Raw genomic sequence first — 15,152 nt, 5'->3', positions numbered from 1 at the left:
CCGGGTCTCCATCCCCCCAAGGGCGCGTCGTATCGTGACTTGGGTACGATGATAAGTGAGCAAGGGTCAGGTCATCACCTGAATGGCGCGCTACATCTACGCCCGGGTGTAGTGAAAAATGAGCAAGGGTCTTCGCACTTCTCTCGACGGGTGCGAAGGGTAAGGAAGCTAGCCGAACCAACTAGGATTCGTATAGGTAGCTGGAACGTAGGGTCCCTAACGGGTAAGTTGCGAGAGCTAGTTGATGCAGCAATTAGGAGGCATGTAAATATTCTATGCGTTCAGGAGACTAAATGGAAGGGCCAGAAGGCGAAGGAGGCTGAGGATACTGGCTTCAAGCTTTGGTACACAGGAACAACTCTGGGTAGGAATGGTGTAGGCATCTTGATTGATAGGAGCCTTAAGGAGGGAGTCGTAGAGGTTAGAAGGCAAGGCGACCGGATTATCCTAATCCGGTTGGTAGTTGGAGATTCAGTTTTGAATGTGATCAGTGCCTATGCCCCTCAGGTAGGCCTTAGTGAGAGCACCAAGATGCAGTTCTGGGAAGATCTAGATAGCATGGTTAGTACCGTGCCTACCAGCGAGAAACTCTTCATAGGAGGAGATCTCAACGACCATGTGGGTGTGACTAATGTAGGGTTCGAGCGAGTGCACGGGGGTTTTGGGTATGTTAGCAGGAGTCAAGAGGGGGAGGATGTGTTGAACTTCGCGTTAGCCTATGACTTGTTGATAGCGAATACCATGTTTAAGAAGAGGGAATCCCATCTTGTGACGTTTCGTAGTGGACAACACTCGAGCCAGATCGACTTTATCCTTGCTAGGAGGAAGGATAGACGTGATTGCTTAGATTGTAAGGTGATACCTGGGGAGTGTGTTGTCCCTCAACACAAGCTTGTGGTGGTGGACTTTCGTCTTCGGGTACGTGTCCACCGGGACAAACGTGCCAAGATTGCGAGAACAAAGTGGTGGAAGTTTAGAGGGGAAGCAGCACAAGCGTTTAAGGAAAGGATGCTAGGTGAGGGGCCTTGGGAAAAAGGAGAAGACGCAGATGACATGTGGCTAAAGATGGCAACATGTGTTCGGAAGGTGGCCTCAGAGGTGTTTGGCGTGAGTAGGGGAGGCAAACAGGAGGGGAAAGACACCTGGTGGTGGAATGACGAGGTGCAAAGGGCTATTAAGAAGAAGGAGGAGTGTTTCAAGCGCCTCCACCTTGACAAGAGTGCAGCCAACATTGAGGGCTATAAATTAGCGAAGAGGGTTGCAAAGCGAGCTGTGAGTGTAGCAAAGGGTAAGGCATATGATGACCTGTATCAGCGGCTAGGCACGAAAGAAGGGGAGAAGGACATTTATAGGATGGCTAGGATCCGCGAGCGGAAGACAAGGGACATCAACCAAATCAAATGCATTAAGGATGGGACAGATCGACTGCTAGTGAAGGATGAGGAGATCATGGATAGATGGAGAGAGTACTTTGACAAGTTGTTTAATGGGGAGAGTGAGGGCCCTACCCTTGAGTTAGATGACTCTTTTGACGATACCAACAGACGTTTTGTGAGGAGAATTCAGGAGGTAGAGATCGGGGAGGCTTTGAAGAGGATGAAGGGAGGTAAAGCGATGGGCCCTGATGGTATCCCCATTGAGGTGTGGAGATGCCTAGGAGATAGAGCAATAGTATGGTTAACTAAGCTTTTTAATCTCATTTTTCGGTCAAACAAGATGCCGGAAGAATGGAGGAGAAGTATATTAGTACCTATTTTCAAAAACAAGGGCGATGTTCAAAGTTGTACTAACTACCGTGGGATTAAGCTGATGAGCCATACGATGAAGCTTTGGGAGAGGGTTATCGAGCATCGCCTAAGAAGAGTGACAAGTGTGACCCAAAACCAATTTGGGTTCATACCTGGAAGGTCAACCATGGAGGCGATTTTCTTAATACGACAATTGATGGATAGATATAGGGAGCAGAAGAAGGACTTGCACATGGTCTTCATTGACCTTGAGAAGGCATATGACAAAGTACCGAGAAATGTCATGTGGTGGGCCTTGGAGAAGCACAAAGTCCCAACTAAGTACATTACCCTCATTAAGGATATGTACAAGGATGCGACGATGTTTGTCCGGATATGTGATGGCAACACCACTGACTTTCCTATTAACATAGGCATACACCAGGGGTCAGCATTGAGCCCTTATTTATTTGCTTTAGTGATGGATGAGGTCACAAGGGATATACAAGGTGAGATCCCTTAGTGTATGCTCTTTGCTGATGATGTGGTGCTAGTTGACGAGAGTAGGGCAGGGGTTAATAGGAAGTTAGAGCTGTGGAGACGCACGTTAGAGTCGAAAGGGTTCAGACTTAGTAGGACCAAGACCGAGTACATGATGTGCGATTTCAGCGCGACTAGGCATGAGGGGGGAGACGTTAGTCTAGATGGGCAAGTGGTGGTGCAGAAGGATACTTTTCGGTATTTAGGATCGGTGCTACAAAAGGATGGCGACATTGATGAAGATGTTAGGCATAGAATTTCAGCTGGTTGGCTGGTTGAAATGGCGGTAAGCTTCTGGCATCCTTTGTGACAAGAGGGTGCCACAAAAGCTAAAAGGCAAATTCTATAGGACATCAATTTGTCCGACGATGTTATACGGTGCTGAATGTTGGCCTACAAAAAGGCGACATGTCCAGCAACTGAGTGTAGCAGAGATGCGGATGTTGCGGTGGTTTTGCGGGCACACAAGGAGGGATAGAGTCCGGAACGAAGTTATTCGGGATAGAGTCGGGGTGGCACCAATTGAGGAGAAACTTACCCAGCATCGGCTGAGATGGTTTGGACATGTCCAACGAAGGCCTCCTGAGGCGCCGGTGCGTAATGGGGTTCTTGAGCGGGTCGATAATGTAAAGAGGGGTAGAGATAGACCTAAACTGACGTGGGATGAGTCGGTTAAGAGAGACATTAAGGATTGGAATATCTCTAAAGAGATAGCTTTGGATAGGAGCGCTTGAAGACTAGCTATCAATGTGCCTGAACCTTGAACTTATTTCTTTCGAGTTTCATCTCTAGCCTACCACAACTTGCTTGGGAAAAAAAACTATGTTGTTGTTGTTATATTGTAATAGCTAGCTAACTTAACTACCAACCAGTACCAAAAAGGCTGCACGTTTGCGTCAGCGTGGCAACCTCAAAGGCACCGGTTGGTTTTTCCAACCAGTACCTATGGGTGCCAAAGGCACCGGCTTGTAAACCCGAGCCAAGGGTCTCGGTTTGTGGGTGCCGGTTGGAAAACCGGTACCTAGAGGCTTCTTCAACCGGTGCTGAAGGCCCGTTTTCCAGTAGTGGAGTGGTATGCCTTGCTAAATGGAACTTTGTGCTGTTTTATTTCATTCGTATACATGGTCAGTTATTTAGTTTCTAATTATGTTTTCTTGAGCATCTTTTGAAGAAGTGACACTGACAGAGCCCATGGACCGTGGAAATGCATTAATCTCATCTACCTATCCACGCTAATACCTTCACGGACATGGAAGAAAAGAGCTACATACAAGCCACCGTGCAAACTGAGAATTAAGCTACAAAAATTACATCTAGCTTTTAGTTACAACAATTCATGGCTTTACAATTCCATGAAGCTTCCATCCCCCAAGACCAGCCAGAGAAAAAGCCTGCATACCATGTCGTGTAGAAATTTAGCAAATCAGTTGAATTAAACAAAAACTATGTAGGAAAATGACGAAAAGAAGAATACTTTGCAACAAATCTAAACTAACCTCAACCCATGATTTCCCTGCAGCTTCTAGCAGCGCCGCGTTACATGTCTCAAGAACAACTGAATCACCAGAAAACATAGAGGCTGCTTCCTCCCATCCTTTATTATGACCCATGCACCTGAGTAATCATCCTAAAGAAGTGTCATGATATGTCTAGCAACGAGGTATCAAGCACAGGCCTTAAAGTGAATGTGATAGAAACTTGAAGCATACATCAAGAACAAATGATAATGAACAAAAACTTGCAGGCGACTCACATGACAGTTAAGATCTCGTCGCTCGAATATTCACAGATTGCCTTTTGTAAATGCTCTGCAGTTTGGCCATCCATAGCTGCAATTGAGTAGAAACTTGGGATGAAGTGTACCACTGCTTGTGACAATCCCTGAACATGTTCTTGCAGGATCTTAAGAGTTTCCTTTGTGCGCATTGCATCACTGCATAGAAAGAGATTTATCAACAATAACATGAATGGCATATTTTATTACTATGCACATTAGTTAATCCAATTATGTGACTATTTTTTATCATCTTTATTTTCCAAAGACACTAAACAAACAGGATAGAATGTGCAAATAATGTTCAACTCTGAGAAATAATTCATTGAAAAAAACAAGATGATAGTGTAATGGAGGAATTGAAAAGTCTCTACATATTCATTCTGTTAAAACAGATTAACACAAAAAGGAAATAGTGTACTAGAAATTTTATGAGCAACAGTATATGAGCCCGGCTCCATGAAAGAAATGACACATAGTGGAAAAACAAGATGATATGAATAATAGAATAGTCTTGCAGGTTCATTCTGCTTAAACATGTTGGTGCCAAAAGGAAACTGGTGCAACAATCCATTTGATGACGCATTACATATTCAAACATATGAACACAAATTATATGTAAGAAAATGCAAGACCTACCCCATCCCTTGGGGAAGAAAGGAGAGAGGCTAATGAAACCACTAAAGTAAAAGCTACATTATAACAATCGTGATCCAAGTAAGACACACTACACCAAAATTGCATATTAAGGAAGGAAAAATAGAAAATCGAAACCTGCTTGCAAAAATATAATGAAAAAGAAGAAAGAGGTGCAAAACCCATTCAGTTAGATAATTTATGGGCACCATATTCGTATTGTAAAGCCTAGATAATCCATGCATACTCTCTTACACAAATAGTAACACACCTGCACAGGATAAGCTCGGGTATCCACCCCATCTGTTGGAGTTTATTAGAAACGCTGATTGCGTCAGCTCTCCCAGCCTTGCTTAGAGGTCTGTCATGATCTGACATTAGGACACATATCAAACACTGTTCTTCAGAAAGAAATGCAAGAGGCCAGCAAACAACAAAGGGAAACACATATCGGTTTCTAGCAATGGATTCCCTTGTTCACAGAATTACCAATTCAAACTAATATCTACAATAGTGCATCTCGCTTAAATGGCAAACGTATCCGAACAGCTCTATAATTAGACTACATGAAAAATCCTCTTTCTGAAAGAAGACAGCATTTCATCATGAGTCAAGGAGCTATATGATTTCACTCATATAAATTGGCACACAAACTCTTGGAACCCTCCAGCGCACAGCCAATCTGGCGCTGCTGCGCCAGACGTACCTCTGGTGGAGCGGCCCCCGGCGGCGCTCTCCCCGTGGCGGAGGAGGATGAGGCGGCGGCGCGGCGTCGCGGACGGCCCGCCCGCGACCGCCGGCTCCGCTGCGGCCGCCGGCGCCTCGACGGAGACCGAGACGGAGCGGGCGACGGCCCGAGGCGGGCGAGAGGCGGCCGGCGCGCGGGAGGAAGAGGAGAGGAGGAGGCGCGGGGCCGAGGAGCAGGAGCGGGAGAGCAGCGCGGGAAGAGGAGGAGCTGGAGCTCTCATCTTCCGGTGGCTATAGGTTGGATTGATTTGGCTGCTGACATGGGATTGCTAGGGGAGGGAGAAAGGATAGGTCAGGTCAGGTCAGGTACTGAGGGGTTGTTGCTCTCCTTTTTTCTACAAACCGCTCGTGCACTCTATAGATTAAGCCAATTTTGTCTATCTTCTTCTCTTTTTTACTACTTTTTTTCTGATGAATTTGTAGATGCCATATATAACCTGTTGAAAAAAGATCGATATCAAGGGTTGTGAGCTCTGCTAATTCATTCAGGAGGAGGTAGTAGAAATACACATTCCCTGTTTAATCGTATAACCAAGTGACCATGAAATGAAATCTATAAATACTAATAATGACTAGGAAAATGCTTCATAGACGACTCATTCGTCACACGGAAATTTCCAAAGTTAATAATGAGAAGGGCGATCCCATTTGATCATACCCAAGTCATTTGAACTGTACAAACAGGGTACATTACATGCGGCTGTAGCCTCTTTTGAGGTCAAGATCGGGTACTCTTCTCATTATCTAAAAGGAGTGGAAACAGAAAATACTTGTAGCTAAAAACTAACAAAGTGAAAATACTCTCCGACTCTCCGTGAAAAGGGATACATAAGCATTACTTTTTATTTTTACAACAAATGCATATTAGATTAGGGTTAAATAATGACATGGAAGTTAAGAACAAGTACATCATATCTACGCTTTACAGGCCAAATAATGCTTAGCCGCTTGCAACATTTATATAAAACAACATCTGCTACAAACGTCTCTATCAACTTTGAAGAAATCAAATAGCTTCTGCTTCACCAGCAGCCGTATCTTCCAGAATTTGAGCACAATATATTGACATTAAAATTTTGAGCAATGAGCAATGGCTATCACGGAACCAATATCCTGGTGTTATCATCATCCCAGTATACTAACAACTCTACTTGTAGGCACATAAACAGAAGATGATCACATATACTCAGCTACCCACCTTGAAGGCATCCACGAAAAGGCCTAGACATACACCAGCTTTCCAGTAGTTCAACATTGAAATCAATGATTGGAGCCTGCCTGGAGGCCTGGCGATTGGCTTTCTGTACATGAGCATGCCAATTCCCTCAATGGCGGCCACTACAACACCAGCAACAAGAACATCCCAGTCTCCAGTCTGCCCTAGTATTGTTGCCAAGGCATTTGCTGTGTAGAAGCCAAGAAGGAGAAGGAAAGTTTTTGTGGGGGAGTTGGTTCTGCCAGAGTTTAGTTTTTCAAGCAGCTCCCTTCCTGCAGCTTGGATGAGTCTGCCCAGCCTCGTCCTACCAAGGAAGCCACTACTACTGTCCTCATCAAAGTCTTGGCCATCAGTGTTTGATGGCTCACCAGTTTCCAAAGCAAAGGCTGGCCTCCATCTGCAGTTTTTCCTCTGGTAACTAGAACAAAGTACAGATATCAGACCATGCTACCAAAGTTTCTGAGGGGCAGAGAAAAGAATTCTCCACAACAACATGAAAATAGAACCATATTCTTTTTTTTTCAATCAAGCTTTACAAAGCATTGGTGCTAAAGCTAACTAGCCGATATTAAATAAGACCACAATTAATCCGGTATCTGGCTATTTTTTCATCTGCCTTGTAAGTTGTAACTGAAATTATACTCTGTTCAAAGATGTATTGCACTTCACAAAAAGAGCATGCTTTGATGACTTTGACCCCTAATACATATAGATGTTTCAATTGACCATGTGAAAATGATACTGCTAATCTTGGATAGTGCTTCCATGGTTTGGCTATCCCTCAAACTAGTAGCCAAGATTTTGATGAGTTATGGTTGAACATCTAGCTTGCTAGAAATTGGATAACCAAGGCATCAGTGGCTTTTAACTCTTACAGTAAAAAATGATCTATCTTTTTGTGCAGAAATAGATTGATTGTATTGTTTTCATTTCATTTGCCTAACTTTTTAAGCATGTCAAAGCCTACCCCAACTTTATTGTGACCAAAAGGCTTTACTGTTGTTTTAAAGAGTTTTAACCATGAAGAGAAGTCTCTACATGAAAGCAAGATTGCTTATTTATCACTCCAATCTATATTTGTAATCCTTAGCTTGTTGAACTGTACATTTTGTTAATGCAGGTTTATGAATGCCGTCAAATTCGTGTGTTTTGTTAAATGTGGTAGGTCTAAAAGAAATTTCTTATGAAGGTTTCTGTATTTTGTTAACTGAGTTCATAATATAAACTTAGGTATGAAGTAAAGGGCCAAATTAATGACAAATCGATCTTTTGACAAAAGATGTTACTATTAATTCAAGATGCCCACTCCCACTGAAGATCACAACTCTGATCCTCCAATGGAACACAGAGCAAGGTATTTGAACTATTATTTTAACGGCGTGTTTTTCCCCTTATCTAAAGAAAAAATTAACGGCGTGTTTGGATCCCCGATTTGTGCTGAATTATAATCTAAATCTTTGGACGGGCTGTTTGGCTCCAGCAGCCAGTATGGAATTGGAATATGACATTCCAGCACTTTCCAACAGCTCGAACAAAGGCCTGCGTTAAATTCGCTGCGTAAATACGGAAAGAGATTCCACCGTCGTTATTTTGCTCCGTCCTGCTTCGACTCTCCTCTTGTCCTCATCCTCGCGCTCCGCGCCTCCGCCGCCAGTAGCGGAGGAAGGGAGGCGTCTCCGTCGTGGTCGTCGGCCCCGTCGCGCTCGCTGCTAGCGCCACGGCTGCTGTCATCTCATCGCGGACTAATCGGGAGCGGCGCCACCATCGCAAGACTCCGAGGATTACAATCCAAACGAGGCCTAAGTGTAATTTTGTAACAAACAGTTGGAAGTGCAAGACTGCCTAGGAGCCAGAAATAGCACTTTGTTCTTGCAGCCATTTTACTTTCGAGTTTTCCAGGTAATGGTTGGAGCATGAAGTCACCTTAGATCTCTTCCGCTATTCTCCTTGGTCGGCCGCAGGAAGCATGCTGCTTGGCGGAAGGGGACGCAGCACCGCGCCGGCGGGGAGCCCCCACCCCCGCAGAGCCCACCGGACATCGCCCGCGGAGCGCAGGGCGGGGCACCACGCCGCAGCAGCATAGGCGGCACGCGCGGGGAAGCTGCTCCGGGCGGAGGTCCGAGCGGACGCGAGGGGTGCGGAGGACGCGACAAGGGAGGGGATGAGCGAGCCTCTCACTTCACTCTCATTTCACTTCATCCTTGCGGCTTCGAGGATGAGAAGCTCGCTCGCCTTCGAGGTGCGCACGCCCGTACAGGGCCCATGATGCATGTGGTTTTTGTTTTTTTCCGCAACAAATTCCGTAAAATAAACTTAACATTAATACGGTAGCTTATAGTCGTCGTGTGTATAACTTAGCTATACACACTTAACCAAAAACCATTATATTAGCAAAGCGCATACGTGTATGGGCTGGGCTGGGAGCACGTCCGGAGACGCTGCTAGCATTGAATTTTGGAAAATATTAAATTACCACCTTCAACTATAGCCAAAATTCGGATAACTCTCTAAATTATTATTCGGTTTATTTTATCTTCCGAAATATATCTTTTGGTTCAATTTATTCCCTAATACAATTTGTCTTTTTATTTTTTATGCATAGAAAGCATTTTAAATTAAAAATTTCTAAAATGATAGTACAAGTCATAACACATGTTAGAGAAATAATAAATATATCATAATTTTTATCATTATTTTGATGGATTAAAATATTTAATAAGAAATTAATCATTGGAGTTTAAAATTATACGAAAAATAATGATGAAAAAATTATCTGGAAAACTTTTGGACGTCACCGGCCTTTTGGACATCAGGTGAATCACCTGTTTACTGGAATATAACTTCATTTTCAAAGTTTAGCAACACGAATGTCAGTGAGATAAGTTCTATAAATTTGTAAAGGGAAGAGATGACAGAGCCGCAAGGGGCAGTCGCTTCGCGCAACCCCTTATTCATAACAGATATAAAATTGGAAGAAGAGCAATCAATATACAAAATTTGAGCCCATTGATCAAATTTACTCTAACGCAGTATCCAAATCCATTAGAAACAGAACAAAAGACCGCTTTTTTCTTGTTTCTTGAGAGAAAGAACAAAAGACAGCTTTTTTTTTGTTTTTTGAGGGACGAAAGAACAAAAGACAGCTAAATTATTCATCGCCTTTGAATTGAGGAATCTTTTAGACCACCCAAATCATTTGGCCCACACATCCCATTTGAGTCCACCAAGAAAAATCTAAAACCTGATTGTTTACCCTTTTCTTTTATGGACCCATGGTTTTAAAAAAGAGAAAAGCAAAACAAAACAATGCAAGGCTTACGTAGGTAAGCTAGTCCAGCACGGGGGTAGCTCATAAATTTAAAACTCATCCATAGTTTTTTTTTAAGAAGACCCATCCATAGTTTTTCAAGTTCAGGCTTTCAGCACATGCCATCGTTACCATAGAGCCATGCCATTAGCATTAACTTTAATGATCCGCTTCCTCGTCACCTGGGGGAGGAAGAAAGGAGGACGCCACGGCAATGTGACAGGGTAGAACCTGTCTTCCTTGCGCACCATCTCTGACTGCTCGTTAGAGAACTCCATGGACGCCAGGTTCAGCCACGCGAAGCAGCAGAAGCAACGGCGAGGCTCGCATGGGACCGGAGGCGACTACCTCTCGCTGGTGACTGATTTTTTTTTGAGGGAGCTCGTGACTGTGAGCGTCTTTTTTATTTTTATATTTTTCAAAAACATTTTTTATAGAAATATATTTTCAATTTCACAATTTACAGTTTTATGCCCCTACCGCCCGGGGGGCGGCAGGGGGCCTGCCGCCGGGGCGGCAGTGACTTATATGTAAATAAAAATAATTTTTATTTGCGGGGAGGCCTTTGGCGGGAGGCGGCAGGCCCCTGCCGCCACTCCACTGGGCGGCAGGGGGCCTGCCGCCCGGCAGGGGGTGGCAGGCTCCCCGCATTGTATAAAAGTCTTCTCTCCCCCGCTCCCCCCTCATTTGCTTCCCACGATATCCAGAGAGCGGGAGGGAGAGAGGAGGGGTGAGGGAGGGAGTTATAATGGCGAAGTCCTGCCGGATTTTGGATCCGAACCGTAGGTAATAAATATTTCTCAACTTTCTTAATCTAAATTTTTTGTATGTTTAATTCTATAATTAGTGTATGCAGCAGTAATGATATTTTAGCGATTTAGGTAATGTTTTTAATATAATTTAGGTAGAATTAAGATTAGTTTTTAGAAAAACCAATTAGGTTTACCAACCAATTTTGTGGTATTGAGTAGTTGTTTAATACGAGAAAATTTTCGAAAAATAGTCAGAAATTGTAGAAAATGCTAGAAAAGTATATGAAACATTCAGATAAATTGTAGAAAATGCAGAAAAATTTAGAAAATATTAGAAAAATATATTTATAAAAATATATTGTACAAAAATTGTAGGAAATGCTAGAAAATATTAGAAAAGTTTATGAAAATTTAAGATAAATTGTAGAAAATGCAGAAAAATTGTAGAAAATGTTATAGAAATTAATTATACAAAAATTGTAGGAAATGCATGAAAATGCTAGAAAAATTAAATGAAAATTTCAGATAAATTGTAGAAAATGCAGAAAACTTATATTTTTTGTGTTAGGTATGGCCGAAGATACGCCAGCTCTACTTGACGGAGTCATAGACTCGTCGCACCGGTCCTTCCTTGCAGTGGTTCAGCACGTGAAACTTAACGTGCTGCGTCCACGTCCACCAGCGGAGTTTATTCCTGTTGACCCACGATGGGTGCCCAGGTGATATGTCGTCGGATTATGTTTCTAAGAATACGTTTGTTTCGTATACGTTTCGTACATAATGTACTTACCTTTGATCATTCTATTTTTCAGGTTGAGTAAGGCTGGTCTTCTTACTATAGGTCGTCTTGATGAGAGTGGTTCAGTAAAGCTGGACAGGTCCCTACTGACGGCTCTAGTTGATAGATGGAGGCCTGAGACAAACACCTTCCACCTCCCTTGTGGGGAGATGACACTGACCCTACAGAACGTTGCGATGCTGCTGGGTCTTCCTATCAGTGGGGATGTCGTAGGGCCTCGCGTCGTCCCGCCTACGTGGTTGGACGATCTAGAAGAGCGTTTTGCAAATATTGACATCGCGATTGATGTAGAAGAGCACCCAAAAGCAACAGGGCCTGCCAAGTCATGGATCCTGCAGTTCCAGGTACATACCTTGTTTTGTTACGATTAATGTTAGAGTTATGCTTTTGACTAGTGCAGTTATGGTTTTATTTTATAATTGATCTCGTACTCATAAATGTTCATCTTTTCTATGCAGCCCGACAATTTGGCACATGATTCCTATGAGGATAGCGTCACTCGATCCCTTGAGGCATACCTGTTGTGGTTGTTTGGATACATAATGTTCAACAGCTCACACGGGGCCTATGTGGATAGGGTGCTTGTGCCTTACGCATAGGAGATCGCAGAGGCAGCTGTGGAGGAAATGCCTCAATATAGTTGGGATTCAGCGGTACTTGCAGCCACGTACCGTGGCCTCTGCAAGGCATCGGTGCAAAATAAGCACAATGCAATTCTTACAGGATGTCCGATTCTGCTACAGCTTTGGTCGTACGAGAGGATAGCAATTGGTCGCCCGATTGTCGACCACTCACCGTATGAGCTGGATATGTACGGTGACACCGAGGATGATAGGCCTACCATGGGGACTCTCTGGTACGCTCGTCAGGTACGAAAATGACTGCTACTCGTACTATTCTGTTGGCAATTCTGTTGTTTTGTTTGACCCTCTTTGTATTTCTTATTGGTACATATTATTATTAATTTTGTGCAGAAGAGTTGGGCCCACGTACAGTCTCGTCGGGCCTATCATGAATTTGTGGCTGAGTTTGATCGGTTGACACCTGAAGATGTCATGTGGGAGCTCTACTCCAAGTTGGCTATAAACACTCGTGCACCGATCAGGATATCTTCGGTTTGCTTTCAGGACCAGGCCTTTTGGATGACAACTACAGCGTTGGTGTACGATGTTTACATTGAGGCTCACTGCCCGGACAGAGTCAGGAGACAGTTCGGTCAAAGGCAGTTGTATCCTGTGCCGTCAGCATTGGATCGGGTCGAACGCCATGACCACATGTAACAATTCATATGTCATTTCACTGACTATGCATTGTATAGTTAACTAATCATATTTGACTAAATTGTTTTCAATATTTAGTTTGTCGAGGACTGGTTAACCCTTCTCCAACATGTGGGTGACAAGGGTGTAGCCTTGGGTCGATGGCTGGGACCAGGCAGAGGAGAACGTGGCGCTTGCGACCCCTGCACACACGGAGGCTTCGTACAGGGCGTACCTGAGCTGGTACCAGCCTCAGACTCGTTGCCGCTTGATATATGCTGACATGCAACCACAACCGCATGTTGCGACAGCATAGGATGGCTACGCACGACATATGGATGAGGCATTAGCTGGGGCGGTGAGTCAAAGTTATCATCGCTTTTCAAATACTTTGGATTACAGTGTTAATGTCTTTCTTTTTCTTGTTTGCAGTTTGAAATGTGCAGGTTGATGGACGTAGATGCCAGGGCGAATTTGATGAGGATTCGAGCGGGATCTATGATGGATAGGAATGAGCAAGAGTCGGCCTGGACCCGAGTTTCACAAAGAGCCCATTACATGCTTGAAGCCTTTGGTAGCCGGACATCGTACGATGACTCGTACGGTTCGTCTCAAGCCTCGACCTCGTTTCCTTGTGGTCCCACACAGCAGCAGCCTTCCCAAGCACCTTATTGGTCTCAGTAGCATTATCCAGGTACGTGAGGATACTTACTGACTTCCTATTTTGAAGCCAACAATTAATTCTCAGTCCATACAGGTGATGCACACCCACCTTATCAACCTCACGGAGGGACTCAGTTTAGTACCATGGCACCAGCTGTAGGGATGTCATTTCAACCAACACAGGCACCACCACGACCTTTCGGTAAACATATAGTTCATATCTTAATTTCAATTAATTGTGTTATGAAGTCTAATTCCTTTTGTATTTACATATAGGATCACAACAGTTATATGATGCGGGACCTTCTTCGTATTACCCTACGGCGACAGCAGAAATAACGCAAGGTAAATACCTAATCCGTAGCCCGAATTTACCATGTTCTTCTTATTTCTATGAATATTTTAAATAATTTGAACGGTTTACAGGATCGCACCACCAGCTTCCTGATATGGGTCCTTCTTCGTATCCACCACAAACAGGTACGCATGATGAATATGTACCCAAATATATGACTTATAAGACGATGATTAAGATATCTTAATTGCTACTGTATAGAGCCCACACAGGATACCTTTGAGGCAAACTTCGAAGATTGGAGTCGGTTATTTTCTACACCTAACCAGCAGGCCGATCCTACCTTCCAGACACCTGTGGCCACCGGACGTCCAGGTAGAGACATAGGGCCTCCAGAGCGACACACCTACTCTACAGACCACGTCCACGCTCAGTGTAACAGAGGTCGACATGGGCGGGGTGGCCGGGGTGGTTAGGAGGTGCTTCTATCTGTTTCTGTATTTTTGTTATGGACATGTCGTTATGTTATACTTATTTCGTTCTCATGCATCACCTATTTCGTTCTCATTTGCGTATGTGTATGAATTGCTAACTTATATTTTTTATATTCATGTACTTTACTAATGGTTTTTATTTGTATCCAAAATATCTAAAACCAAATCTAATGTCCCATTATCAAACTCACCAAACTAACAAAAAATTTAGATTGAGAAAGTTGAGAAATATTTATTACATGCGGTTGGGATCCAAAATCCGGCAGGGCTTCGCCGTTATAACTCCCTCCCTCACCCCTCCTCTCTCCCTCCCGCTCTCTGGATGTCGTGGGAAGCAAATGAGGGAGGAGGGGGAGAGAAGCCTTTTATGCAGTGCGGGGGAGCCTGCCGCCCCCCTGCTGGACGGCAGGCCCCCCGCCCCCCGGCAGGGACTTATATATAAATAAAAATAATTTTTATTTACGCGGAGGCTTTTGGCGGGAGCCTGCCGCCCTCCGGGCGGCAGGGATATAAAACTATAAATTGTGAAATTAAAAATATATTTCTATAAAAAATGTTTTTGAAAAATATAAAAATAAAAAAGACGCGTGACTGTGATGCATATCTGAAATTTGATGGGCCAAGAATCTCGCAAAAAAAAATTTTGATGGGCCAAGAAACTCTAACCTTTGTCTTATTTTATTGGAAGAAATCCAGATTACCCCCTCCTCTAAAAAAAAACCCGTCTAAAATACAACCCTAATCTACAAAACCGTCTAAACCACAACCCCCCCCCCCCCCCCCCCCCCCCCCCCCCCAACTCTGAAAACCAGGTACGCCACCCCCATGCCCAGTCCACCGTAGTTTTCAGCCATCCTAGCAGCCACGTGGACCTGACGCCCCCGCCCCCACCCCTGACAAGATGATTTGTTTTTATTTCCTCTCTCTGACCCCAACCCTCTCA

At 44.0% G+C, this 15,152-nt stretch overlaps 2 protein-coding genes across 2 annotated transcripts; both read right to left on the bottom strand.

Moving 5' to 3' along the window:
• Positions 1-3,369: 3,369 nt before the first annotated feature.
• LOC120673875 (uncharacterized protein At3g52155, chloroplastic-like) lies at positions 3,370-5,894 on the bottom strand. Its single transcript, XM_039954920.1, has 5 exons — positions 5,384-5,894; positions 4,949-5,048; positions 4,021-4,200; positions 3,764-3,881; positions 3,370-3,658 (listed from the first exon to the last, which is right to left on the bottom strand). The coding sequence occupies exons 1-5, from the start codon at positions 5,643-5,645 to the stop codon at positions 3,602-3,604; spliced, it is 717 nt and encodes a 238-aa protein (XP_039810854.1). The 5' UTR covers positions 5,646-5,894; the 3' UTR covers positions 3,370-3,601.
• Positions 5,895-6,242: 348 nt separating this feature from the next.
• LOC120673884 (ycf20-like protein) lies at positions 6,243-8,876 on the bottom strand. The gene is made up of 2 exons (XM_039954928.1): positions 8,564-8,876; positions 6,243-7,058 (listed from the first exon to the last, which is right to left on the bottom strand). Exons 1-2 carry the CDS (start codon positions 8,719-8,721, stop codon positions 6,611-6,613), a joined length of 606 nt encoding a protein of 201 aa, XP_039810862.1. The 5' UTR covers positions 8,722-8,876; the 3' UTR covers positions 6,243-6,610.
• Positions 8,877-15,152: the final 6,276 nt, after the last annotated feature.

Source organism: Panicum virgatum, chromosome 2K (assembly GCF_016808335.1).
Source record: "Panicum virgatum strain AP13 chromosome 2K, P.virgatum_v5, whole genome shotgun sequence".
Lineage (NCBI taxonomy): Eukaryota > Viridiplantae > Streptophyta > Magnoliopsida > Poales > Poaceae > Panicum > Panicum virgatum.
The sequence above is the reverse complement of the archived record's forward strand: the minus strand, read 5'-3'. Positions and strand labels throughout refer to the sequence as shown.

Bases quoted from the DNA above. Each gene is read 5' to 3' on its own strand.
- LOC120673875 (XM_039954920.1), bottom strand. From the start codon at position 5,645: ATGAGAGCTCCAGCTCCTCCTCTTCCCGCGCTGCTCTCCCGCTCCTGC. The intron at 5,049-5,383 runs GTACGTCTGGCG...TCCTAATGTCAG, and splicing joins CGGGGGCCGCTCCACCAGAG to ATCATGACAGACCTCTAAGC. The intron at 4,201-4,948 runs GTGTGTTACTAT...CTTTCTATGCAG, and splicing joins CCCGAGCTTATCCTGTGCAG to TGATGCAATGCGCACAAAGG.
- LOC120673884 (XM_039954928.1), bottom strand. From the start codon at position 8,721: ATGCTGCTGCGGCGTGGTGCCCCGCCCTGCGCTCCGCGGGCGATGTCC. The intron at 7,059-8,563 runs GTGACTTCATGC...ACTTTGTTCTAG, and splicing joins AATAGCGGAAGAGATCTAAG to TTACCAGAGGAAAAACTGCA.